This window comes from Acanthaster planci, linkage group LG03 (assembly GCF_054643075.1).
Source record: "Acanthaster planci isolate LZ-2023a linkage group LG03, COTS_SCS, whole genome shotgun sequence".
Classification (NCBI taxonomy): Eukaryota; Metazoa; Echinodermata; class Asteroidea; order Valvatida; family Acanthasteridae; genus Acanthaster; species Acanthaster planci.
This window is the reverse complement of record NC_141779.1, coordinates 17082910-17109522: the sequence shown is the minus strand read 5'-3', so window position 1 is coordinate 17109522 and position 26613 is coordinate 17082910. Positions and strand designations below refer to the sequence as shown.

The 26613-nt window shown below is 41.8% G+C and overlaps 4 protein-coding genes across 7 annotated transcripts in view; 3 read left to right on the top strand and 1 right to left on the bottom strand.

The window, feature by feature from the left end:
• The window catches only part of LOC110989765 (voltage-gated delayed rectifier potassium channel KCNH8-like), an 81486-nt gene extending 72933 nt beyond the window's left edge, over window positions 1–8553 (top strand). The window contains exons 8-17 of the mRNA XM_022254383.2: window positions 707–904; window positions 1219–1418; window positions 2216–2322; window positions 2592–2734; window positions 3113–3218; window positions 3737–3845; window positions 4314–4549; window positions 5167–5351; window positions 5959–6059; window positions 6172–8553. Coding sequence (XP_022110075.2) covers window positions 707–904; window positions 1219–1418; window positions 2216–2322; window positions 2592–2734; window positions 3113–3218; window positions 3737–3845; window positions 4314–4549; window positions 5167–5351; window positions 5959–6059; window positions 6172–6663 — 1877 coding nt within the window. The 3' untranslated portion in view covers window positions 6664–8553. The remainder of the gene's footprint in view (window positions 1–706; window positions 905–1218; window positions 1419–2215; window positions 2323–2591; window positions 2735–3112; window positions 3219–3736; window positions 3846–4313; window positions 4550–5166; window positions 5352–5958; window positions 6060–6171) is intronic.
• Window positions 8554–11976: 3423 nt separating this feature from the next.
• LOC110991177 (prenylcysteine oxidase 1-like) lies at window positions 11977–17480 on the top strand. 2 transcript variants are annotated; one of them, XM_087134943.1, is made up of 5 exons: window positions 11977–12252; window positions 12598–12797; window positions 13515–13689; window positions 14795–14992; window positions 15415–17480. In XM_087134943.1, exons 2-5 carry the CDS (start codon window positions 12773–12775, stop codon window positions 15482–15484), a joined length of 468 nt encoding a protein of 155 aa, XP_086991069.1. In that variant the 5' UTR covers window positions 11977–12252; window positions 12598–12772; the 3' UTR covers window positions 15485–17480. The 2 variants fall into 2 exon arrangements, with proteins under 2 accessions (XP_086991069.1, XP_086991068.1); XM_087134942.1 differs by having other exon boundaries at window positions 11979–12239.
• A 1102-nt stretch (window positions 17481–18582) lies between these two features.
• Window positions 18583–25157, top strand: LOC147799696 (prenylcysteine oxidase 1-like). The gene is made up of 5 exons (XM_087134044.1): window positions 18583–18956; window positions 20177–20383; window positions 22002–22176; window positions 22421–22632; window positions 23861–25157. Exons 1-5 carry the CDS (start codon window positions 18770–18772, stop codon window positions 24655–24657), a joined length of 1578 nt encoding a protein of 525 aa, XP_086990170.1. The 5' UTR covers window positions 18583–18769; the 3' UTR covers window positions 24658–25157.
• LOC110991176 (uncharacterized) overlaps window positions 24351–26613 on the bottom strand; it is a 27187-nt gene continuing 24924 nt past the window's right edge. For all 3 annotated transcript variants that reach the window (XM_087134039.1, XM_087134040.1, XM_087134041.1), the window contains exon 33: window positions 24351–26220. In XM_087134039.1, coding sequence (XP_086990165.1) covers window positions 26103–26220 — 118 coding nt within the window. In that variant the 3' untranslated portion in view covers window positions 24351–26102. The remainder of the gene's footprint in view (window positions 26221–26613) is intronic.

Below are 26613 nucleotides of genomic sequence, written 5' to 3'. Positions count from 1 at the left end.
TTTGCAAAGTCCAGCAGAAGCCGAAGTTGAACACACTCCTAACTGACGTTATGTGTAAAAACATGCTGGTATATGGTGTCTCGTGAGGAGCTTTTTTTCCTCTAAATCAGAAAAAAAGTTTACCCCTTAAATGCTCCAAAACCCATACCTCTTTATTCGGAGAAAAGCAAACAAACTGATACTTAGTGCATGTACTTACAAATTCAGATGCAAAAAATATTGTCCTGTCCTTAGTGTGAGAAATAACATTCTCTGACACGACATTGTTCCGTCTGCAAGATCGTTATGCTCTTTGTTAGGAATTTTCCACACTTCACAAAGACAATAAAAACTGTATTGCAGGCAATTAATGACCTTTGACCTCTAAAATCCTCAGACCATGGAGTGCGTGCCATAAAAAAAATCCAGCTAAGAAATTGGAGCAAAAATGACCAATAGCATTTAAGCTCAGAGTGAACTCTTCTCCAGTCGTCTGTGAAATGTAACTTTTAAAAGATGCACGTGTCATTATATACCCCTTTTCCAAATTACAAGTTATGGTTTGATCTAAATTATATATTGTGATATTACAACAAATTACAACATTCAGATAAAATCCAAACTATATTGTCAGTGTTAACAATTCTAAAGACTCTGCCGTAAAGATTACAGCTAGATTACAGATAACTTCATCTGTGACTTTAATCCTCCTTTTTTTAAATTGCAGGGTGGATTAATAACCTCGGAGTTGATTTGAATACACCCATCGTCAGAAATGACTCTGACAGCGGCCCAAGGGATGCAAGCAAATACATAACGTCGTTGTACTTCACATTAAGTAGCCTTACGAGCGTCGGCTTTGGGAATGTCTCAGCAAACACGGACATCGAGAAAATCTTCACAATCATCGTCATGTTGATTGGAGGTGGGTAAAGTGCCGCCAAACCCTTGCGCATGTTGTTATCTGGAAAAAAACAGCCCTCGTACAAGGACCAAAAACTTGCTGTCGAGTTGTAATTAGGATACTGTAGGATACACAATGAACATTTGAATGCAAACATAGCTTCATTTGGAAAGGACAGCTATTGTAACATCTCACATTGTAGACAAATTGCCTTCCTCAAAGCCCCAACCAAATAATGCGACTCTCAAAATGTATGCTCTCCATTTTTTACTGCTATTCCTATTTCAATTTTGTGTACAATCGCCCTGAACACTGTTGTTTCTCTACTCGACCAGCACTGTGCCACGCAGCAGTATTCGGTAATGTGACAGCCATTGTGCAAAGGATGTACTCCCGACGAGCACTTTATCACCTCAAGTTGAGAGATCTTAAAGACTTTGTACGTTCTCACCACATTCCGGCAAACCTGAAGACGAGGATGAATGAGTATTTCAACACCTCGTGGTCGAACAACATGGGTATCGATACCATGGAGGTAGGCTAATGGTATTAAGGTACAACGATTATTATAAATACATGTACGAACATGCCTCTTTCACACAACTTTACGTCGCATGGAAAAACACTCGGTACTGTAAGTTACATGACCTCCTGTCGAGACCCCTGTTTAGTTGACTGTATTTGACTGTATCGTCAAACTGTACACACCGAGTATTCAATATTAATTAACATCGCAACTGTGGTAAACTTGTCATCGCTGCGCTGTGTGTGTCTTTTAAGTCGTCACATTCAGCAATAGCCGTCCCGTACTCTGAGTAATGTCCTTGTCGTCAAGCACTCTCTTGTGTCGTGTGTGTTGTACCAATTTCTGTGCCGTCATTGTGCCGCGTGCATTGTCATTATTGTGCCTCGAGTGCCGTCAAAATGCCGAAGTGTCATTGTGTTTCTTCTACTGTCTTACGGTGTGTGTGGCGTCACACTGCCCTGTATGCTGACCTGGAGCGTCAAGTGTTGTCACACCACCATTTACACCGCACCGCGTGTGCTTGTCACTGACTGTACACGTTCATAAGGCTATAACAAGACAGTGGTGTCACTACGCCGTGAGAGTGTGCGCTGCACAGTACATGTGCTAAAATTTATGTCTGTTACTTGTACCATCGTGCAGTGAACATGCGGGCGTTTATCTCAATTTTTGCCTCAAGTTTTCTGCATTTACATGTTCTTCGCGTAACATTATAGACTTTATCTTTTTGAAGTCATTGTTGGGGCCTGCACCTCGGGCACTTCATTGGACTTGGATAAATTGCTCATGAAACTTATTGTTTTCAGATGTTGCATCGGTTTCCAGAGGAGCTGAGAGCTGATGTCACAATGCACTTGCACAAAGAGTTCTTACAATTGCCTATATTTGGTGAGGCTAGCCAAGGATGCCTTAGGTAAACAAGAAATGGCATGGTCCTGAAAGTTGGATAGGAACTTTGTTTAGATGTATATACATCTCTTTCAAATTAGTGAACTTTCCACGGTTTTCAACAGATCTCGTACAAACACATAAAAGTAACTGCGTTCTTTGTTCAGATTTTGTATTCTGTTTGACAACTTGATGCTTTTAGAAATGAAAAAAGATCTGATTGTTATTTATATCTATGTTTTACCAATATTAGAATAAACACAGCACTCAAAAAGTGTCGTTGTTGTTTGCCAGGTCATTGTCTCTTAGGGTGAAAACGGGTTTCTGTGCACCTGGGGAGTACATCATCCATCAGGGAGACTCCTTAAATTCTTTATATTTTCTCCTCAACGGTTCAATGGAGATCTTAAGACAAGGAATGGTTGTGGCAATATTAGGTAAGTATTCTCTTTTTATTTTTTATTTATTTTTTTTTACTGTACAAAACCGCACAGACGGGCGATGTACCTCGTAATTTCACATGTCTCTTTCTGTTCTCAGTTTGTTATGGAAAATGTCATGATCTCAAAGTTAAATGTTTTTAAATTTCTGTTAGTGAAAAATCACAGTGACTTCAATTCATAGTTATTGATACGACTGAAAAAGTAGGTGCATTAGTTTCAGCGAAATTTAACCTCTAAAATTGAGCTGAAGCAAAACGTGGCGGAAGTCTGGCAATAGGTATATTTCGATAAAGGTGGCTGGCTCCAAGAAAACACCGTTGTTTGGCTACAAAATGCAGAGTTTACAAATTTATCTTCATACTGAACTTTCAGGAAAGGGGGATCTATTTGGCTGTGATCTTTACGACACAGATACATGTATTCAGAGTAGTGGAGACGTCCATGCGTTGACCTATTGCGATCTGATGTTAGTTTCAAGGTAAGTAGGCCCATGCTGTTCTTGAAATGTCAATCAACGGCATTGTGGCAACTTTTTGTTCTATTTTTGCGTATTCATAACGGTAAACTTCAACATAAATAACATACGCTTATATAAAACTTAATTGAATGTGGAAGTAGCCTACCATCTGCAGAATAAGGCGGGGTATTCTATCGGTGGTCATTTTATGCTGTGCTGTTCAATTAATCTGTTTATTGAATGACCACACTTTTGAAAGACGACTTTTGTGCAATGATTACAGGTTATCTTTCATTTTTTACTTATTCAGAGAAAAAAATCTGTAGCTCGCGTATATGGCATTGTTTTGATTCCTACTTGTCATAAGTTATAAAAGATATTTTAGGGGATTACCTCGCTTTTAAATTTCGAGACGGTAAAACTAGCAGGTTATTCATTTTGCAGTGTTAATAATCCAGCCTAGTTTTCACTTTTTAATTCAAGACTACTTTTTATTTTTATTATTTTTCAGTATTCTTTTCATATTTTTTTATTTCCAGACATGAACTGCAAGATGTGCTGAACAACTATCCAGAGTACTTGTCCAAGTTCAAGGAAGAGATTTCCAGAGATCTGACCTTCAATCTGAGGGAGGGGTGTGATCAAGACGTAAGAATTGTGCTCCCTGTGTTCCACTCGAGTTGTAAGGTTGTTGACTTATTTTGAAAGCCCCATGCATCACTATGGAAAATTCGGCTTACGATTGTGCCGTTAAGAAACCTGTCAGTTAGGTTCAGTGACAGCGGATGTAACATGAAAGGAAATTAGCTAGATCATTATTAGCAATGATTCTATGTAACCGAGACTTAACGCTACTTTTCCCGACGCTGAAAGGAGAATGGCACCAATGAAGTCAGGAAGGAATCTTTAAAAAATCTCGCTAGGAATACAATACAGTTGTCGGTTACGTCACTGTGCGATGTTATAATATAAGCAGTGACAAATTACTGGTCGAAGTATTGCATAACCGTTGGCATATGTCTGGCAGATGAATCTAAAATGTGCTTTCTAAAAAGAGTGCACACTTTTAACAAACTTTAGCACAAAGAAATACTAACTAACTTGTAATATTAACAGCCAGACCCGTTTGCACCAGACTACGAAGACAGCCGCCCTTCCCGCCTCACTTCCATCTCTGAACTCAACGACGAAGAGGAGGAAGAGGCCGCCCATGCCGAGAAAGCCAAAGATGTGGAGAGCAGAAGCGTTGGCACAGAAACCATTGAAATGAGGCCTCTAGACAAGAACAAGCATATGCTGCTAGATGTCAACAACTCAGTGAACAGTGGCCTACCACCTGATCTCAGCCCCAGGTAACAATCCCCGAAGGTTACAAATTCCCTCTTTTTCATTCGAAGGAGCTTGCGCACAATGGTCTTCTTTCACCATAGACGGTCGTTTTTTGACGACTTTGGGTCAATGATCCCTCCAGATCAGTGTTAGTGGTATCATTCTTGCGAATGAATACGGTCGATTCATAATAGTGCGCCTCCAAGAGTTTGCAACGCGTTGACCAATCACAGTGCGTGAAATCTGTCGACCCTTTCCAAACACACATTCAGTCAACAGATTTAGCGCTGTGATTGGTCAACGCGTTGTTAACTCTTGGAGGCGCACTATTGTGAAATGCCCGTATTGGATACACGTTTTAATAGCCCTTTACAATGTCCTTCTGACAGAGGACACTCAGGCTGCACTGTCCCACTTAACACCTACAGTCTTTAAAATGTGTCAAATATTACTCAAGAAGTGATATTTTATTGGTTGGTCGTATTTAGAGGTAATTGTGTACTGCACGTTAAAATAAAACACAGGTGTAATTTTGTACTGTGAACTGGAACTGGCAGTGAAACGGTTCCCTATACGGACGCACGGTTCCATTTTTCACATAAACCCCACCCTATTAAGGTTTGCCTCGGTCTTGTTCCAGGGTTGTTGATGGGGTCGAGGATAATACCAACGATTACAAGCGGGAGCACCGGTTTGATTTTTCTCCCAACACCCACCAACAAGCCTCCAGACATCACAGCTTGACAATGGCTCCCAAGCAGAGACTCATAAATCATTACAACTCAGGCATGAGGCAGAGCTTCACATCGCCTCAATTGGCGCATGGTAAGCACTGTTGGAAGCATACATAGCAGGGAGGTACATGTACACAAGGAAGCTCAAGCTTCACCCTGGAGTCAACCTCCTTTGGCAGGAAGCATTGGCTCTGAGAAGAGCCGGTGGTGAGAATTCCAGACGTTTGCTCTGTAGCTTTTCATGTTCAGGAGAAGGTGGCCCATTAGAATTTCTTTAAACCAATACAAAACATTGGCTTTCATCCAATCCTTTTAACACCAACAACCGGCATCAATGTTAAAAACCAGTTTTCAACAACTAAACGGGTGCGTGGTCAGGCAGAGAACAAGTGCCAAACCTACCCAATAGAAGAGTACTCCCTCGTGAGTGAAATGTTGAAACAAGTGTCAAAGGACAGGGCCTAGAGTGTTGTAATCAGAAATAGGGAACGAATGCAAACGTGCTTTGCTTTCAAATATCGAGTGCCCAAAGTCGATTTTTGTCTTAAAGGTACATTCCATACATGAGCGGAAAAAAACGAGTAGTTGTTGGGCTCTGTTGACGCCTCCACTGAATTTGAACGTCAGGTGTGCTGAAATATTTCCAAAAAAGAGATGGCGGTGCAGTGTTTAATATCCAGTGTTTGCCTCTCTCATAGTTTCCCGGTCCAGGTCGGTGTCTTCAGAGTCGATTTGTACGGAGGATCTCAAGCACGAGATTGAATACACGAGAAATAGCGTGGAGAGACTTGATCGACAGGTGAGTAGTAAAAAGGAATATGCTTTCTCTTCCTGCCATCTCCCAGTTTCAAATTCTACCTGCCAACTGTATCATTAATATTGACTAACTTATGACTGATGTACCAATGCAGGTATCTAATCTTAGCAAAGACGTGTCTAACCTTAGCCAAGACCTCAAGGCAGTTGTGCGTCTGCTTCAAGTCATCTCGCCAGCGACTGCCTCGACTTCCAACCCAAGCGGGGTCAATAATGGTCCGCACTCCAGTCCCGTGAAGAGTCCCAACAACGGTGGTGGGTTCGTTGCCCGGACGAAGCCAGGTGCCAAGGAGACTCGTTTCGAAGACATTGTCCACGTCCAAAGGAGAGACGGAGTCCTGGAGACGAGTCTTGGCAGCGGGATTCTGGAGACGAGCTTAAGTAGTGGCCTTCCAAGCACAAGCAGCATTCATAAACCCCCGTCGTCGGCGTCATTGCAGTCGCTGGTGGGAGCAACAGCCAAGCCAGAAGGGCCTGTGAGAGAGACAAACATCATCTTGTTCCAGGACCCTGAGCCGTCAGAGCAAGCGCAAGGCGGCAAAAAGGACCTTTTCGACTTTGATTCTGAGAGTGGTACTGACTTGTGACAATGAGAACCTCTGGATCCTTCCAAAGTGCTATACCTTCTTACTTCGAGTTCTGAACTTTGTGAAGACATTTCGTACGCGTTTTTTTTCAAAGTCTTTATAAGTTTATCTTCGTGATTTTGTTGAGGGGTACAACTTGATCTTGGTTGAGAAAGGATGTATCAAACTAAACCCAAAGTCGTTTGAACTTCAGTCCATCCGACATGACCGAAGTGACTGTTGCATGCCCCTTGCGTTGAATTTAGAATAAGGCAGACCTTGCCGAAAACATGAAGCACAAAATAGACACCAGATTAGGCCAAATCTATTTTGCCTTAAGGACGGGTCTTAAACCTTTTCATTTAAGTCCAACTGTTTAGCGACCAGTGCAATGATGTAATCGAAATCAGAAACGCCATTACATTCAAAACTACTGGGGAGCTCACTTGCAGTTGTACGACCCCACTGAAATACAAATGTGAGGAAAGCCAGTTGAAGTTTTAGAGTGAGTGAAAGAAACTCATATTTGGGGGAAAGTCTCAAACATTCCAGTAATTGTGTGTGCAGTATTTCTATCATGTTTACCTCATTCGCGAAGGGGCTGTGGGTGCAAGCATGTGTACAATTTCGCACCTGCTTTCATTCATGACATATTAGCAGTAGGCACAAACGTGAAGCGTGTAATTTTACCTTTCGCTGTTTTAGTACAGTATACATGGTAATCATGTTTAATAAAACACTCAAATCACATATGCCAGGAAATCACTGATAAATCAAACTCTAAAAAACTCCTATATGTTCCTTTTTCCAAGGACTCACTCCAGGTATTTTATGAAAGCCATGTGCCTCCTTTCAAACACCTCTATTTGCTGATTTTCTCTTTAGAATTAAGTGATATTTCTTTTCTCATCAGCCATTTAGAACCCGCTCATCAATTTCAATCCACGAGACTGACCCTTTTTCCAGAAATACGTAGTCGAAATGTAATTTATTCATCTCCAGATTACTATGTACTGTGTTCCGTACAGCACAGGATTGTTCACACTTGTTACTGGTGTCTCAAGATTATTTTTAGATCTTCAAGATTAGTTTAGTTCTTTCCTCTTCATCGGTGTGCACTAGTTTGGAATTAAATATAAGCCTTTCGTTATTTGCGCTAAATTAAAACTATTTATTATGGGTTGGCCATGTAAACATCATTTTTTTCTTCTTTTTTTAAAAATTGTTTATTGTATACAGAGGCCCGGTGATGGTTTTGTTTTGCTGTATCTCTGCGTATTAATTTCAATATGAAGAATTTATTCATTATATTATTAGGTCCAGTTTAATTTCTTATAAAGATAACAATGTCTTTCCAGTCTGGTATAAAAATTGTGTGGGTTTTTAATTAATTGGAAATCATGTTTTGTCAACATCATAAATACAGCTATTTATTTTAACACGGCAGTACTAAGGATAAACAGGGCACATATCTAATATGTAGTACGCTATACTGTAAGTGTCCCGAATTTTAAATTACAATTAAGATTCTGCGTCTGTCTAGTTCTTTGTCTGTACGCTAGTCTATTTCAAACGAAAAACACGTATTTGTAAAAAAATAATTTCTCTTTATTTTATCGCTCGCCGGTCTTAATACGAATGTAGTAAATCTAATGTACAGATATTTCATACTTTCATTTATAACAATCAGATTTTGTACATTTGTTCATATTTGGGTTTTATATATATTTCAGTCATGTAAAGAACAAACGAATGCTTCATGTACACACTGTTATTTTTCTCCCGAACATGTAAAATTGTACATATGACTTGCCAGTATTTATTCTTACTTCACACACTATTATGCTATTAACAAGTATAAAGAGCAAAGAATAAAACAAAACGGGCAGATGTCATGCCTGTTGGGAAAAAGGTGGGCTCTTTTCGTTTTTAATGGTTGTCTTTCTTTTGCCGATTTCGAATCCAATCAGCCACACGTCCAGTGAGTGGGGATTAACAATACCACTAACCAAAGAAAAGAATGTCTGTGTTACAAAACGTAATTATGAATAGCACCTAACTCCACAGCATTGAATTAATAACCTTTACATTTTCTATAAAGTTGTCACAACCCACTCTTTAATGCAAATAACCCAAAGAATGTTTTTCCCGACAAGTCATTGACATCAATTTTATAAATATCCTACATACCGTTCTCTCGAAATGTTCTTTTTTTTAAGCGAGTATAGCCAACATCGTTAAGTTTTCCCATAGACTGCAGTCATCATTGCACGGGGCTCAGTAGACGGGCGCAAGGGTGAAAATATCAATGACGTTATTATCTTTTGATTAAATTCAAACTCCAGGGAATACGCAGCCTGGGTCTATGCATGTCCAATATACAATAGATATTTAGCAGTCGCCGGCAAATTTAACTAAACCATAGTTAACCGGCTAGAAGGAGACAGTGCCCCCCCCCGTTTGATGTTTATACACGATTTAGCCTGTAGAGGCTCTTATAAAAGTTCCACCAAATTCGAAGTACATGTACGCTCGGCATAATTATAAGGGGAAAAGTCCAAAATTGTTAACTGTTCTGATTCCCACCTCGTGATGCCAAGTCACAACGGGGCAAAACCAGACTGACATTTGTCACGGTAAGAATGTGTAAGTCAAAACAAGTTACTGCGCATGTGCCCAGCAAAATATTTTTTTAGTTGAATTTGCCGGTGACGGCTTAATATTCACTGCCTATCATTTCTTAACTGTAGAGACGGGTCTACCAAACCCAGCCCTAGCCGTTATAGGGTTACATTATTATGCATGTTGGCAGTATGGTGGTTGGCAATTAATGACTTGAAACTGCGAATGATGATGTGATTACAACTTTGGTATTTTGTCTTTGATTACACTTAAAATATTGTTTACTTTAACCAGTCTGTCCAGCGTCAGTGATAAATTGGCTCCAGTGTGAGCGAGGAGTTAGACGAATGGATTTTTATGCGATAATCTGTGGTTCTGAACACAACCGAATCACCAAAAGCATCGATTAACCTCGACTACCCACCATTTTGAAAAGTTACAGTGACTTTCGATTGACGCAGGTGGAGTTTTGTTCCAGAGATTAATGGGCACGCTTTGAAGCCGATAATTGAGCATAGACCTAATTCCAACAGTTGGCCGAGCGAGCTTTGGGGCGTTTTTGATTTTGTTTAGGTTTTGTTCGGATTTGTTTGTTCACGGGAGTTTCTTTTTGCTTTACTTTGGTTGATTTTAGTGGGCGGACAGCCGATTGGAAAGGAGTCGGCCTGTGATAATATGAAGTTTGAATAGTGCGCAATTTGGGGGAATAAACATAGGCCTCTACCTATCACTCAGGCATATCTAGCAACGTATGAGACGGAGAGAACCCCCGTGCTTTTTGTTGGTCATTGTCTCGCAGGAATCTGGGGAATTCCTGTCAGACATCTTGGGGGATGTGTTAAGTAACAATAGTCTGGAATGTGTATAGGGATTGGACATGTTGGGGGGTACCCTCGGTCTCATTTCTTGCTGGGTATAGCCTACACTCGGGTTAATTATATAGGCCTAGGCCTAGGCCTAGATAGACTATTACACAAGGAAACAATATTCACACAGACATAGCGTGCGGTAGTGCATTCCAACAGCTTGGCGGCCTGACCGTCTGCTGCATTGCAAGTATTTGTGCCTTCCGCATTTAAGCCTTTGACATATTTAGAGGCCCCTGTGCCTACCATAACAACGAAATAAAACCGACATGGAGACTTTGAGTCTCAGCTTTACTGAGCATTCATGAGTTTAGAATACGCCTGAACGTAGCCTAAGCTTGTAGATGTGCAACAAAGCACGTTGGCCAAAATAAAACACGATGCAAGATGGCGTCGGGCTATGCACAGACCGATACAGAGTAAGGCTGCGTTCAACCTCATCCTTGCACCAGACTGCGCCTGCAAGCTTTGGGCGTCGGACATGGGTCAGACCTTATGTATTTTGAACGTGTCACTTACCTGGTGAGCGTCACAATTCCACACTCGGGTCTTGACAAGCTAATTTGGTCCAGGTTCAACTTCATATACACGCCCAAGTCATCTTGGAATGCCAAGCATTTGCCCCAAAGTTTTATATAGAGGAATTCAAGGGGCTTTATGTATCCTAGAATTTCCCTTGGTCCATTTTAAGCTCCACACGTGGTCCTGCGCCTGCCGAGTCAGTTTGCGCCCAAACTTGCATGTTTCCTGAAAACCAGCGTGATAGACCCTTTCTACTGGTATTTCGCCAGACTCGCCAACCAGTGGTAGACTGGTACCATGTTCAATGCAAGGTAAACTTTCAGTGCAAACATTACTACGCATGTGCACTTGTCCCCGTACCGCGCCTACAGGGGAGGCTGGGATTAAAACAGCTAGTTCATGAAATGGTTCCGTCAACCATATAGTGCAATTATTTCATCCTTCATTCGCTTTCATCTCTTACACGTTTGAACACACAGATTTTGAGGGGGTTTTATTTTGTGCAGAGTGGTGTCGAGATGATATCTAACAACGATACAAAGCATGACATAATGTTTAACATAGGCCTAATTCGGGTAACAATATATTTCACATTTTGTTGACAATGGATGCAAGTATTATTTCTTGTTTTGCGACAGAAATTTAATTATTAAATATATAAGGCAAATTCGAGCAAAGACTATAGTTAACAATAGTTAGACAATGGTCGCCCAAGCAATGGACGTCGAAACGGTGCATATATTCCACCATTAATTTGAACCAGGCCATGGGGCATGGCCCAACCGAAGGTTATCAGTAGCAGATTTAATCATAGAGCAAAGAAACAGAAAGGAAACCCGATTCACAGGAAATATAATAATACAGTGGCATCTGTGCGCCCTGCGGATTTGCAGCCGGCAATAAATTCCGCGTCAGGAGAAACTCACTAGTTTCTTAGGTATTGAGGACAAAATTAAAGTCTCTTTCTTTTTAATTTTGCGTGGGGCGACTTATGGAGACATTTCCATGCCGAAAGAAGACAAAAGACCAAAACATTTGTGAAGCCCACACACTCAGGCTATTTTGAAAATTTATGTCTTTGCACTCCCAGATGAGAGGGCCCTTCGATCGGGGCACTCCGTGTTTACCCAAATTCCTCATATAAGTACTGAAGCTGTCAGACTTGTTTTGTTTACCTTGGTGTTTTTTGGTTGTGTTTATTTTGTTTTTGTTGGGTTTGTTTGTTTAGATTTTTTTTTACAAACCCTCAGCCTCCAGTTCGCAGGAAACAATATGCTTCAGTGGAAAACACTTGACAGAATGCAAATCGTGACTGGGGCATAATAAGGGCCCAAAACTATGGCGGCGCGGGAGAAGTATGCATGTTTTAGAACAATAGAGGGTGCTGTGCCTACCAGCCGGGTTAGGTACCGGTAATAACCGGTTCAAGGTCAGTGACACCAACAGGTCGCTGCCGTACCGGTGCGGCTACCGCTGCATTATGTAATCGTACATACGAATCACTACTTCAACAAAACAGCACTGACCACGCAGATGATTGATCGTCAAATCAGAAAGTGGAGCCCTTGGGTTCAACTCAGAGCTACAGTGTGTATTTTAGGTTGTATATGTACTCCTTCCTTCGTTATGGGAATTCGAATAAATTTTAAGCGCAGCTGTGCTGCATTTTTAGCTCTTTTGTCGGGGTCTGTTCAGTTTTGTCTTTTCTTGTGCCAAACTTTACTGGATTTGTACCCAGGCACACTTGCACAGCAAAAGTATATCTGGACCGGTTCATGGTCAAGACGCCACTACCTAGAGGATATTAATTTTATATCATGGTTGTCGATATCCTGAATATCAACACCTCGATAAATTGGCACCCAGAAGTGGCCTCGTGCTCAAAGAACTCAAAGAATTTCAGTGGGAAATTTGGTACAGGGATTTCTTTTCACGTTCTTTCCAGCGGTGATAGGTTGCGGTATAGGCGGAACGTCGGCTTCCTATTTTCTCCGCTAGCAGCTTGGGCCGTCAGCAATTATTGATCTGTACGAGCCTCGCGTGATAGGTGGATGAGTCGCCACGGTTAACATTTCTGGCCGTGACTACGAAAGCGGTGGCACTATCATCCATCTAAGTACATGGTGGACTTTCGGGAGGAATTTGGTAAGAATCTGGGAAGGAAAGAGTGCTTTTTTCCCTCTTATCTCCACCAGCCGGTTCCAAGCTCAAGCATCAAGGCTACATTGTATGTTGACTTTAGTGATTTACTGATTTACTGTGGCATTTACAACATTTAATATTTTCCCATGTTTTCGTACACGTTTTTCAACAGCAAGACTAGGCCCTTTTTTGATCGGACACCGTATGTATTAGGTCCACACTCGGTCCTCCTCTGGGTAGACAGGGTCCACCCACATGTCATGTGACATGGCATTTAAGGTGCAAATTTCAGAGGCCTATACCTCCTGAAGTACATGTCCGATTGGGTTGAAACTTTGCACATAGTTCGAAAGGGATGTACCAAAGACGAAAAGGGAACACGTGATGATGACATCATGAGGTCACGTGACCTTAAAGGTGCACTCTGCCAAGTCACCTGATATTAAAGTTGCCCTCGTAAAAGCCCTATATCTCCCGAAGTACGTCTCCCATCGGGTTGATGACGTCATAATGACGTCATCCTCTAATTTTTTTAATTTTTCAATATTTAATTCGGCCCTTGAATTTAATGACATCATTTTAGTTATTTTTTAAATGAATTTTTTACATTTTATTTTTCCCAATTAAACAACTTGAAATCCAAAACATCTCTGTTGTTGTTGCTCTAACCATGGCCACCACTACCTCTTGTGTATCTTTTTCTTGCCCTCTTGGTTGCAGGTTTGAAGAAGAGAGCGAGCCATAAGAGGCCTTCTGGTTTCTACAATGGAGAAAAGTTTGTCTTTACACAAAGCAGGTGGACCATAATAACCATACTGCGATTGCTGTGGCGCTACGGACTGGATTGCTACTACATTTACAATCATGTGAATTCTGTGCTGTCTGCATTTAGTAGGTACGTGAACACAGTGCAGTTTGCTCTTTGACTATTGAGTTGTGTTTAAGTAGGAAGCCTTCTTGAACCCCACTATGGAGTCAATATTGAGTCATTATTTTGTATAGCGTTTTCAATGGGCCATTTTAATGCTCCATCTCAGACATGGCCGCTGATTCAAACTCCATGCAAACTTCAGTGTAAATCAAATTCATTAGGATTAATGACAAAAGTTACAATGACACTACAGTCATGACAGTTATTGAAGCCTTAAAATTACCTCGGTCACTTTCATATGAAGAATGAAATGACCTTCTAGGGAAAAACTATGTGATGTACTTCTGAGCATAGAATTCTGAACTAAATTCCCTTTTCATGAGAGATACTAGAATGGCATGATTCTAAATTGCCAGTTGAAGCAATTGCCAATACTAACCTACACACACTGCATACATCTGTTAGGTGTCTGCACATCAGAAGCATCATGGATAAACACTGAAATGCCTTCAGCCAAAAGCATTGGGCAAGTTCAGGCTATGATTCTAAACAGCAGTTGGATCAAAGTTGGCCGGAGCATGAATTGCTTGGATCATCTACAGGTGGAAAGGTTTGTGGTAGCACCATGCGGAGGAGTATATCTCGCTTATGAGTATGTGTGGTTCTGAAAAGAACCGGGAGTGGTCATCACTGGCGATTTCCTTCGGAAGTACGGAGGGAACCATTCACCTTAAATAAATCCAGTAAATGATAAAACGAGTAGGACTGAGTAACAATGAGATTTTGTAGAATATTTACCAGTGTCGTTCATGACTGAACTGCACATGGACATGATTAAAAAGGCAATTGCTGTGGAAACTGTAATCTTTTGCTGATGAGTGTTATGCATGGAACCCATTTTAAATGTATTTACGAAGTTTGTATTAAGCCACTTCCAATTAACTTGGCTTCAACTGGGGGATAAGACTTATTCCCATAGCCGCTAATGGCTAATGGCTGTTGTGACTTCACCTAGAGTTGCACATAATAGAAACTAACAGCCTCAGCCAAGTAAAATTTTGGTCGCAGCCTTAAGATAACTGATGATGGTAACATGATCTTGTGAAAGTCCCTCCTTCTCATGGTGCAGGACTTATCAACTACAAGACAAGGGCCAAACATTTGCCTCCCCTGCTGACATGCTACAAGCGATGGGAGGGGAGGACTTTGTGGAGTGGACCCACACCCCTCTGCAGCAAGTGTTGAAGCACCAAGGTTTCTCAGACCGCTTCATTGATGAGGTGGCCTCTGTGGCCATGAAAGATAACCACAACATGACTAACCAGTGGTTAGTCTATGAAATGTATTGAGCTTGCATGTGATTGCTACACGTGCAGTGCTAAAGGACCTCGTTGAGCAGCAGTCAGACATCATCAAAAAGAACTGGCATCTTGAACCCTGCTGTGTGGTGCCTTGTGACTATCTGAAGTAGAATGCTAACCTCACTTGATTAGTGTTAGTCCTTGATTGAACCTGACCCTTTCCGTGTACACAGACTCTCAGCAAAAAACAAAATAGTGGCCAACAAAATGTGACAAGTTGCTTGTGCTGTAAGCCACTTCCAAGATGTCTGTGGTGGGTGATGTAGATGTACAGTCATGCAAAATTTGCCATCCCTTGACCTGTGGTTCAAGATTTTGTATCCCCTACTTTACAAGTCTTGGATTTTGAACAGAGACTGCTGACTTGAATCATCTCTCTTTGATGCAGGTATGGTATCCTTGGCAGGGGTGCAGCCAGGACTTTGGGCTGTTCACGGTGGAAACAAACTAATTCCTGAAGCTCTCCTGAAATCCACCCAAGCCATCTGGCACCGCGCCAAGGTGAGCACTGTCAAAAACATTACCAAGGAAGGAGAGTCCAAGTTTGAGATCACAGCAGTCGTCCCCGGGACCAACCAGATCTCCACAGCAGAGTATGACATGGTCATTGTAGCCACTGACTCCTGGTGTAGGCTCTAACATCGAGTTTCAGGACTTCAAGCCAAGTATTGGGCCCTTTGGTGGACGGTATCAGCACACGGTTTCAACTTTCATCCACGGCCGACCAAACCCTCAGGCATTTGGGAAGAAACCAGATGAATTTCTCCCTGATGTTAAAACGACCTGCAACATCAGCCTTAAAATCCGCACACTCGCACAAAACATTCCAGTGGATACAACAGAAGGGGAAAGGAAAGCAGAAGACACGAGTGCGGCAGGGATCTATTGAGTGACGAACAAATCAAGACACTGTTTGTGTCACATGACAGCAAAAAGGTTGTTGACTGGCTGGCGTATCCACATTACACAGTTGACGACAACCTGCCACCTTTCATCTTGAGCGAGGGATTGTTTTACATTAATGACATTGAATGGGCTACCAGCGCAATGGAAATGTCAGTGATTGGAAGAACGTCGCACTGCTAGCCGGTAAACACTGGCAAGGAAATGATTCTATGCAAATTCATGATGAAAAGCAAGTAAGGAAGGAACTGTAGGTCGGTATGAGCAGGTGAAATCACCTAAACATTCAATAATTCTCCCTGGACACATACATGTACGTGTACTCCAAGAAATGTCACAAAGCCTGTTAATTGTAACAGTTCAGATGAAAGCAAGATCTTTCAAAAATTATCTACTGTGCATGAGCTTAACAGCGTAATTTGTCCTTCAAGGTTTCAAAGGCAAAAGCCTTGTGACAAAAAGCGGTGAAGCTGCACCTCTCTGGTCACAAACCTCCTTATTCTGATTCTGACTGCTATGAGAGGGGGAGAATTAAATAAATACTTGAACAATTTTGAAGTCTTTCATCATGGGAATTTTAAAAGGAGCTTCTTTTCAAATTTGGAATTTTGATGATTTCAAAGGATAATAGTGTTTTCTAATTCTTACGAATTGCCTTACAATACAAAGCTTATTTTGAGATACACGTAAAATGCATATGTTGCCCATACGTTTAATTCTGTAGTCCAGTTGCAGACCAATTCATGCTGTTTAGTTAATGGAAGTACTGATCTTTTCTTATTGTAAGAATGTGGGCCGTGTCTTTCAAGGCACATGGATAGATTGTATCAAGAACTGTAAATATTTAGATGCAAAAAGTATAGAAGGGTAATTTATAAAGACAGAAATTATGTAGCACACATTATCTCATTTGATGTCATCAATAAGATTGCAACATTTGTATTAGCGCCTACATCAAATTGTTCAATGTATACGAAGTGAAAATAGCTCAGGTTCCTAACCCTTGTGCCTTATCTCTTTTGAGGCTGCAAGGAACATGTAAGTTGTACATATTCCCAAATGAGTCTTGTATAACTGTAGTCCGTAATGAGATAAATGGATGTCTCGTCTTGGTGTTTTCAATATTCTCACAGCAGACTGGTGAAATTTCGGCAAATTTTGTAGAATAGAAGTACACTGTAGACTGCATCCCAAATTGTGACATAAAGAACATTAAATTATTACAACAGAAAAAGAATATCCTGTTATATTTTGCAAAAATACATGTAGGTCAAATAAATTATTTAAGATTATTGAAATTTTAACTTTTTTGTCAGAAAGCAATTGAAACAGGTCATTTTAATAGACAATAAATATATTGTAAATTTAGAATGTCACGAGTTAAGCCAATTATTGTCCTTCTAACAGTAATTGGGTTACTTCCCATGTAAGTGTAATAATTGTACGTGAATTTATACGTCAAACTTTTGCACTGTGGTTAATCATGCGTTTTACTCAAGATGAGATCGGCGGAAATAAAGTTGCCAGAGGGGGCACTGATGGTTCTTGTGATTGCCAGGATGGAGGCTGTTCTTTCTTTGATGTGTCACCTTTTTCAAGCCTCTGTAACACTGCGTAATTTCAGTGAAATAAAGAAAAAAAATCATTTATGTTCCCCTTCATTCGTGCCAGCATGTTGTGCACCTCTGGGAGGCCGCACCCGGGGGTGGGGTCACATCTTTCGCAGGGGAGGAGTGGCTGCTGCAGTAGCATGGTGTTTCATCCGTCTGTGCGGCCAACTCGGCAATTTTTTTTCTCCTGAGGCAATCACAGGATATGCAAACTTCAACACATTTAGAGGGAAGAAGATTTGTTTCCAGAGGCTGATTGAACCAATATGGAAGAATGCCAGGGATTTGTTCAGTGAAATACTCCGAGTTTAAGTACTAAAGGTGGCAGACATGTTTTGTTTGAATTGGTGGGGTTTTTTGGTTGTGTTTATTTTGTTAGTTTTTTGTTACAAACCCTCAGTTCCCAGTTCAGGGTGCACCCTCGTATTTAGGCCAGAAATATGCCCGCCGAGCTCATTGATTAATAAGAGTTTTACACTCAAAATATTCTATGTTAGAGGGCCCTGAGAGCCATGGAACCGGGGAATTGAAGAAATCTGAGACCGTCACCTTTGGGCTCTGGACTCGGGGGTTCCAATTCCGAGCAATTTGGGTGCAATCGGGTCCGAAAGTGGCACTATTTGAGCCATTTTGCAGAGGAATGGTTTTTCAAAACGGCTACTTTTCTGGACAGGGACATTTTCTTCATTTCAGGGGTGGTCTGCTTCTGGTGAAAATTTCTCAAAAATTCGTTGGTCAACCCCCCGAAAATTGAAAGGAAAATGAAAGGGGACATGTGGAACATAATTTTTCTGTGCAGCCTGAACACCTGAGAGAGTTTTGAGTATTTTTTAAATATTTGTGAAGTATGGGGATTTATCACTGCTCTCTATGGGAATTTATTTGAAGTGGTGTACCCTTCACGGGAAACAATATGCTTCAATCAAAAACACTAGACGGAATGGCCCGAAAAATAGGCGGTGGGCGCAAAGTGTGTACGTTTCGGAACAATAGAGGGCGCCTTGCTTACCAGTCGGGATACTGTACTGAAGATCAATCTGGTCGCTACCGTACCGCGACTTATGCAAGAGTACATTCGCTACTATACTTTCACTAAAAGAGTACTGACCGTGCTAGCTGGCAATTAGGCCTGCATGCTGTTGATTGATCGTCAAATGGAAAGTGAAGCGATCAGACTCAATTCAGAGCTACAGTCTGTTCTGCATCTATATCTGCACACCTTCCAGCGTTATGGGGATTCGGGCGAATTTTAAGCGCAGCTTTGCTGCAATTTTAGCTCTTTCGTTGGGGTCTGTTTTGTTTTTTCTTTTGGCAAACTTTACTGGATTTGGCCTGAATCTGTTGCCGATGGTTGCAAGTGCGGCTGAAGTGTCACAAAATCCACAGGACAGCCACCGAAAAGAGTCACCGCGAATAGGTGAGAAGCAAGACTATTGTGCCCTGTTTATCTGTTTAGGAGGGTGTTGGGATAAAAATGTTGCATCCTGATTCCACTTTGCTCATCATATATCATCTCAATAAAAGTCAGTCATTACAGAAATGCTGGAAAGACACGAATTCTGGACTGAGAAACATTTGCCGATGTTGTTGGGCAATACTTACAAAATTGTCTTCACTCCCCATAGACTTTGTACACAACTGCTGAAGTGGAGTCAGGATGCAACATTTTTTCTGGGTGTTGCCCCCCCCCATACACACACCCAACAGATTGCATGGACGCCTCCATTAGGATAGATACCAATTAACCATTTTACTTGCAAGGAGTCAGTTCCCTTCTCATGTTTAAGATTAGCCCCATTATGTGGCTCATAATCATACTGGACAAAGATCCGTATGTGTAATCATGGAGGAAAACAGATCCTCCGTGGTATATACAGTGAGCCATACGATACCATGGCCTTTAACATGTAGGGAGAGGCTCTGGCTCGCCAGCGGTTGCTCGGGTCCCCCCAAAATGACCAGCATATGAGCCACATTTGTGGGGCTGGTTTAAGATGAACCATTCCTAGATGGTGAATGCAGTTTCATGACTGCCATGGTGCTGGCTTTGCATTGCATAAGGACATTTAATGTTAATGGCTCATGTCTATATTTTGCCATGAACCAGCTGCATGTTATATGATTTTATAGCCACCGTTGAGTCAATACTCTGTGGGCTACCCGAGGGAGTGTAGAGATAAGCAGTTTAAGGTGTCTGTGCTTTGCTTTATGGTGATGTGGTCCATTCTGAGGTGCTACAGTTCCAATATTATCCATTTGATGTTTTTAATATTAATATCCTGAGTGAAATTGCTAAATATTTCACTTTTATCCTCAGAGGGTTATTTATTAAAGGGAAAAAGCAAACTTTGTGCTAGGCCTGAATGGCATCTTGTGAATAAATTCACAAGATATGTTGCAGTAATTTTACCTAGAAAGTACCCAGGCACACTTAGTGTGCACAGCAAAAGTATATCTGGACCAGTTCATGGTCAAGAAGCCACTGCCTAGAGGATATTAATTGTATGTCAGGATTGTCGAGATCATGAATATCAACACCTCAATAAATTAGCACTCAGAAGTGGCATCGTGCTCAAAGAACTCAAAGAATGTCCGTGGGAAATTTGGTACAGGGATTTCTTTTCACATTCTTTCCAGCGGTGATAGGTGGCGGCATAGGCGGAACATCAGCTTCCTATTTTCTCCGTAAGCAGCTTGGGCCGTCAGCAACTATTGATCTGTACGAGCCTCATGTGATAGGGGGACGAGTCGCCACAGTGAACATTGCTGGCCGCGACTACGAAAGCGGTGGCAGTATCATCCATCCTAAAAATGAGTACATGGTGGACTTCCGGGAGGAATTTGGTAAGAATCTGGGAAGGAAAGAGTGCTTCTTTTCCTCTTATCTCCACCAGCAGGTTCCAAGCTCAAGCATTAAGGCTACATTGTATGTTGACTTTAGTGCTGTGAATGTTTAGGAATATGGAGGTTTGAGAGTGCAATCTGACTCGTGAGTAAAGGAAGTGTCTTCGTATTTGTCAAAGGACATCAGGAGTCCTTTTTTGCCAAGTCCTTTTCAGCATGGCTGTTTGTCTAAATACCCAAATTTCCTGCCCAAGTGAAAAGGTCCACACACATGTAGTTAACCTGCACTGTGTCAGGCTTATTTTGCTACTGTACCATTATTATTTTTAAAAATCATATTGACAAGTGTAATTGTCAAGACTGGGACTAGGGCTTTTGTGCCTTGAAATGGTTGATTTCAGATGCCTTTGACATGTTTGAAGTTCTCGTAGTTATCATTTCTATGACAAAAAAACCAAAAGATTTATTCAATTCCCATGCAATGCATCGAATCAAGCAGTTTCATACAACTCTACAACTGTGTTAATAGAGTGTGTTGTTGACATTTAATTGGGGCCAAAATTCTTAGTTCATAGCAACTGGCTGTGCACAACACCCCCCCCCAAAACTAACCCATCCTAGATGTGGGAATTGTCTTTATGTAAATACCAGGAATACTTACCTGGTGGCTACTCTAGAGTGCAAATCGTGCACCATCCATTGATCATCTTTGATTTTGATGATCTGAAATCTTGGATAACAGCGTAGGTAGTGTACAAATAGTGAATGCTTGTGAGTTCGGTGCAGTGGTACATGTGCAAGCATGTCAAATGTGCAGTGTGAGTTACAATGCGTTTTGAGCAGTGGCATGCAGTAGTGAGTTATGCGAGGATTTTTCCTGATTTCTAGATTTTTTAATCAGGATTTTCTTGGTTTCAGGATTTTTCAAATAATCTCTTTAATATTTGGAACATCATGATTTTGCCATGACAGTAGTTAACATAGTTGATATAAAACACAAGAAATGGGGTTTCTTAACCCCTTCTTGACAGGAATTTCTTTCTGAAAACTGACTCCAAGAATTCTAGCCTCGCTTGCCCACGAAGGCCACCTGTCAAACCACAAATTCTCGGTTTGTGGCCTAGTGTGCTCTGCACGCTTTGAATTACACGGTGAAAAGGCTGATTGTTCGGTGGCATGCAGCTCTACTCAAGCTTCCACATTCCCGTTGCCTCTTTTCAAAGTGGGGACTATTGAGAAGCTGGTGATTATGATGCAAATTCGGTCTTTTCATTTCTAGGCTACACACAAAGGCCAATTACCATATGTACAAGAGCCAGGGTCTGCCTTCTTTCACCGTGTTCGCTTGAGCGTGGGCCGAGAATAATAGCTGAAAAGCGGGCTGAGGATCTTAATTTTTACGGCGTGTCTTAACGCGTCCCGGCGCGAACGAAGGGGTTTAATAAGGGTTGCCTTGAGGCAAATAAGAATGTATACCATAGACCCTGCTCTGCTGTGGGGTCCTTAAATCCTCTGCAGATTATTTCATGGATATTTATTTTCCTCCAATCTCATCCCTGGTTGTGAAATGATTATTGATACTTATTTAGTTGATTTTTGCTTGTCCTCTTGGTTGCAGGTTTGAAGGAGAGAGCGAGCCATGACAGGCCTGCTGGGTTCTACAATGGAGAAAAGTTTGTGTTTACAGAGAGCAGGTGGACCATAATCACCATACTGCGATTGCTGTGGCGCTATGGACTGGATTGCTACTACATTTACAATCATGTGAATTCTGTGCTGTCTGCATTTAGCAGGTGTGTGAACATGGTGCAGTTTGCTTTTTGACTGATGTTTCATGTGAGCAGTCAGGAAGCCCTTTTTGAACACCGCTACAGAGTCAATATTGAGTCATTGTTTGTAGGTTATTTTGAATTGGGTACCTCAACACTCAAGACTAAACCAAAAACGGCCTCAGCCAAATAAAATTTTGGTCGCAGCCTTAAGATAACTGATGATGGTAACATGATCTTGTGAAAGTCCCTTCATCTCATGATGCAGGATTTATCAACTACAAGACAAGGGCCAAACATTTGCCACCCCTGCTGACATGCTACGAGCGATGGGAGGGGAGGACTTTGTGGAGTGGACCCACACCCCTCTGCAGCAAGTGTTGAAGTACCAAGGTTTCTCAGACCGCTTCATTGATGAGGTGGCCTCTGTGGCCATGCGAGACAACTACGGCCAGAGCGTCAACATGACTGCGTTTGCAGGTAGAGTGAAATCCAAATTAAGGATGGACAAGTACAGTGGTTAGGTTGTGGTTGGTTTATGAGAGGTATTGACCCGGCATGTTAATGTTATGTGTGCAGTTAGACAGCGGTCTTGATCTCTGCTGTGGGGTGCCATGTGACCATCCATCTGAAGTAGGAGGGTTAGAAATGATTGTCATGACCAGTCCATCAACCATCATTGACTACTTGATTAGAGTTACATGTAGTCTAACTTTGCTATGCAGAGGTTCCTGTGTACAAAGACTCTCAGCAAGAGGTTACTGGTCAGTGGTGGGTGATGCAAATGGGTTACTGGTCAGTGGTGGGTGATACAGATGGGTTACTGGTCAGTGGTGGGTGATACAGATGGGTTACTGGGCAGTGGTGGGTGATACAGATGGGTTACTGGTCAATGGTGGGTGATGCAAATGGGTTACTGGTCAGTGGTGGGTGATGCAAATGGGTTACTGGTCAGTGGTGGATGATACAGATGGGTTACTGGGCAGTGGTGGGTGATACAGATGGGTTACTGGTCAGTGGTGGGTGATACAGATGGGTTACTGGTCAGTGGTGGGTGATACAGATGGGTTACTGGTCAGTGGTGGGTGATGCAGATGGGTTACTGGTCAGTGGTGGGTGATGCAAATGGGTTACTGGTCAGTGGTGGGTGATGCAAATGGGTTACTGGTCAGTGGTGGGTGATACAGATGGGTTACTGGTCAGTGGTGGGTGATACAGATGGGTTACTGGTCAGTGGTGGGTGATACAGATGGGTTACTGGTCAGTGGTGGGTGATGCAGATGGGTTACTGGTCAGTGGTGGGTGATACAGATGGGTTACTGGTCAGTGGTGGGTGATGCAAATGGGTTACTGGGCAGTGGTGGGTGATACAGATGGGTTACTGGTCAGTGGTGGGTGATGCAGATGGGTTACTGTTCAGTGGTGGGTGATACAGATGGGTTACTGGTCAGTGGTGGGTGATACAGATGGGTTACTGGTCAGTGGTGGGTGATGCAGATGGGTTACTGGTCAGTGGTGGGTGATACAAATGGGTTACTGGCCAGTGGTGGGTGATACAGATGGGTCACTGGCCAGTGGTGGGTGATACAAATAGAGTGCAGCATTTGCTGTTACTTCACCTGTGCCTGAAGATATTTGTTCCACTTGCTTGACTCGCTGTGAATTGTCCACAGAGATTGCCGACTTGAATCATCTCTCTTTGATGCAGGTATGGTATCCTTGGCAGGGGTGCAGCCAGGACTTTGGGCTGTTCACGGTGGAAACAGACTAATTCCGGAAGCTCTCCTGAAATCCTCCCAAGCCATCTGGCACCGCGCCAAGGTGAGCACTGTCAAAAACATTACCAAGGAAGGAGAGTCCAAGTTTGAGGTCACAGCAGTCATCCCCGGGACCAACCAGATCTCCACAGCAGAGTATGACATGGTCATTGTAGCCACGCCACTGACTCCTGGTGTAGGCTCTAACATCGAGTTTCAGGACTTCAAGCCAAGTATTGGGCCCTTTGGTGGACGGTATCAGCGCACAGTTGCAACTTTCATCCACGGCCGACCAAACCCTCAAGCGTTTGGGAAGAAACCAGATGAATTTCTCCCTGATGTTGAAACGACCTGCAACATCAGCCTTAAAATCCGCACACTCGCACAAAACGTTCCAGTGGATACAACAGAAGGGGAAAGGAAAGCAGAAGACACGATTGCGGCAGTGTACAAGATGTTTTCTGGGGATCTATTGAGTGACGAACAAATCAAGACACTGTTTGTGTCACATGACAGCAAAGAGGTTGTTGACTGGCTGGCATATCCACATTACACAGTTGACGACAACCTGCCACCTTTCATCTTGAGCGAGGGATTGTTTTACATTAATGGCATTGAATGGGCTGCCAGCGCAATGGAAATGTCAGTGATTGGTGCTAAGAACGTGGCACTGCTAGCCGGTAAACACTGGCAAGGAAATGATTCTATGCAAATTCATGATGAAAAGCAAGTAAGGAAGGAACTGTAGGTCGGTATGAGCAGGTGAAATCACCTAAACATTCAATAATTCTCCCTGGACACATACATGTATGTGTACTCCAAGAAATGTCACAAAGCCTGTTAATTGTAACAGTTCAGATAAAAGGAACATCTTTCAAAAATTATCTACTGTGCATGAGCTTAACAGCATAATTTGTCCTTCAAGGTTTCAAAGGCAAAACCTTGTGAAAAAAGTGGTGAGGCTGCACCTTTCTGAATTCTCTTTATTCTGATTCTGACTGTTACGAGAGGGGTAGGAATAAATCAGTACTTGAACAATTTTGCAGTCTTTCATCATTGGAAATTTCTGAAGAAACATCTTTTTTAAATTTAATTTGGAATTTGGATGATTTCAAACAATGACAATTTCTAGTTTTTTATGAAATGCCTTTCAATACATAGCTTATTTTGAGATACACGCAAAATGCATTTGTTGCCCCTACGTTAAATTCTGTAGTCCAGTTGCAGACTTATTCATGTATTTTAGTTCAGGGAAGTCCTGATCTTTTCTTATTGTAAGAATGTGCGAGTGTCTTTCAAGGCACAGGGATAGATCGTACCAAGAACTGTAAATATTTAGATGCAAAAAGTGTTGGAAGTGTAATTTATAAAGATAGGAATTATGTAGCACACATTATCTCATTTGACGTCATCAATAAAATTGCAACATTTATATCAGTCTCTAGTGTTCATTACATTGGTTAGCCTTAACCTTCCCCAACCATACAGAATTAAATAAAGTGAAGTGTTTAATTCTGTGGGGATAGGTCTGGTAGGCCCGTAACAGCTGGCTTTTGCATTGGGTTTGGCATACCAACTTTTTGTGAGTGGGGAAGGTTAGGGCCAGCTACCCTTGGGGGGGTTAGGGTTAAAGGATGTGGTGTGAAAATAACTCAGGATCCCAATCTTGCGAGGAACATGTAACTTGCACATGTTCCAAAATGGGCCTTGCAGTTTTTGGTTCAAACGGGTAGAAACCCACAAAATGTAAAACCGTAGTCTGTAATGAGATAAATGGATGTCTTGTCTTGGTGTTTTCAATAATCTCACAGCAGACTGGTGAAAGTGTGGCAAATTTTGTACCATAGGAAGTATACTGCATGCCAAATTGTGACTTGTCACATGTCATAACTCCAGAAACATAATATAAAGAACATCCAAATTATTACAAAAGAAGAATATCAAGTTATATTTTGGAAAATAAATAAAAGTGAAATAAATTTCTTAAGATCATTGAAATTTACCTTTTTTGCCAGAAAGCAATAGAAACGGGTCATTTTAATAGACAATAAATATTGTAAATTTAGAATGTCACAAATTAAGCCTATTATTGTCCTAACAGTAATTGGGTTACTTCCCATGGAAGTGTGATATAATTTTAATGTGCATTTTTATATTTCAAACTTTTGCACTATGGTTATTCATGCGTTTTACTCAAGATGAGATCGGTGGAAATAAAGTTGCCAGAGGGGGCACTGATGGTTCTTGTGATTGCCTGGATGGAGGCTGTTCTTTCTTTGATGTGTCACCTATTCCAAGCCTCTGTAAGACTCTGCATAATTTCAGTGAAATAAAGAAAAAATCAGAACACCCAAGTGAAGCAACAAAATAGTCATCTGACTGATCACATTCTAGACTTGAGTAACTACAGCTGCCGCTGTGATATGCGTGCATGTCCAGTGATGAATTATGCATATTACATCACTGCCTGCTGATGACCTGCAGATTGTGACCAATCAGAGGGCATTTACTCAATGACGACATTAAACAACATGGCGCCCCCAGGCCAGTGGGCAGTTGGTACTTTCTCCAATAAGGAGTGTGGTACGTCAACAAAAATGAAAAGTATTTTGCTGCACTGTCACGTTTTTTCCCCCGTAAATATCAAAGGAAAGGATTCCATCCTATAATGGAATGACCAGTTGTTATGAACTGTGATCAGTCT

What these genes read in the sequence shown, in the direction of transcription:
- LOC110991177 (XM_087134943.1), top strand. Translation starts at nt 12,773, where the DNA reads ATGGTGGACTTTCGGGAGGAATTTG. An exon ending in GTGCTGTCTGCATTTAGTAG is followed by an intron (nt 13,690 to 14,794) that starts GTACGTGAACAC and finishes CTCATGGTGCAG; the next exon opens with GACTTATCAACTACAAGACA. An exon ending in CACAACATGACTAACCAGTG is followed by an intron (nt 14,993 to 15,414) that starts GTTAGTCTATGA and finishes TCTTTGATGCAG; the next exon opens with GTATGGTATCCTTGGCAGGG.
- LOC147799696 (XM_087134044.1), top strand. Translation starts at nt 18,770, where the DNA reads ATGGGGATTCGGGCGAATTTTAAGCGCAGCTTTGCTGCAATTTTAGCT. An exon ending in AAAAGAGTCACCGCGAATAG is followed by an intron (nt 18,957 to 20,176) that starts GTGAGAAGCAAG and finishes CATTCTTTCCAG; the next exon opens with CGGTGATAGGTGGCGGCATA. An exon ending in CAACATGACTGCGTTTGCAG is followed by an intron (nt 22,633 to 23,860) that starts GTAGAGTGAAAT and finishes TCTTTGATGCAG; the next exon opens with GTATGGTATCCTTGGCAGGG.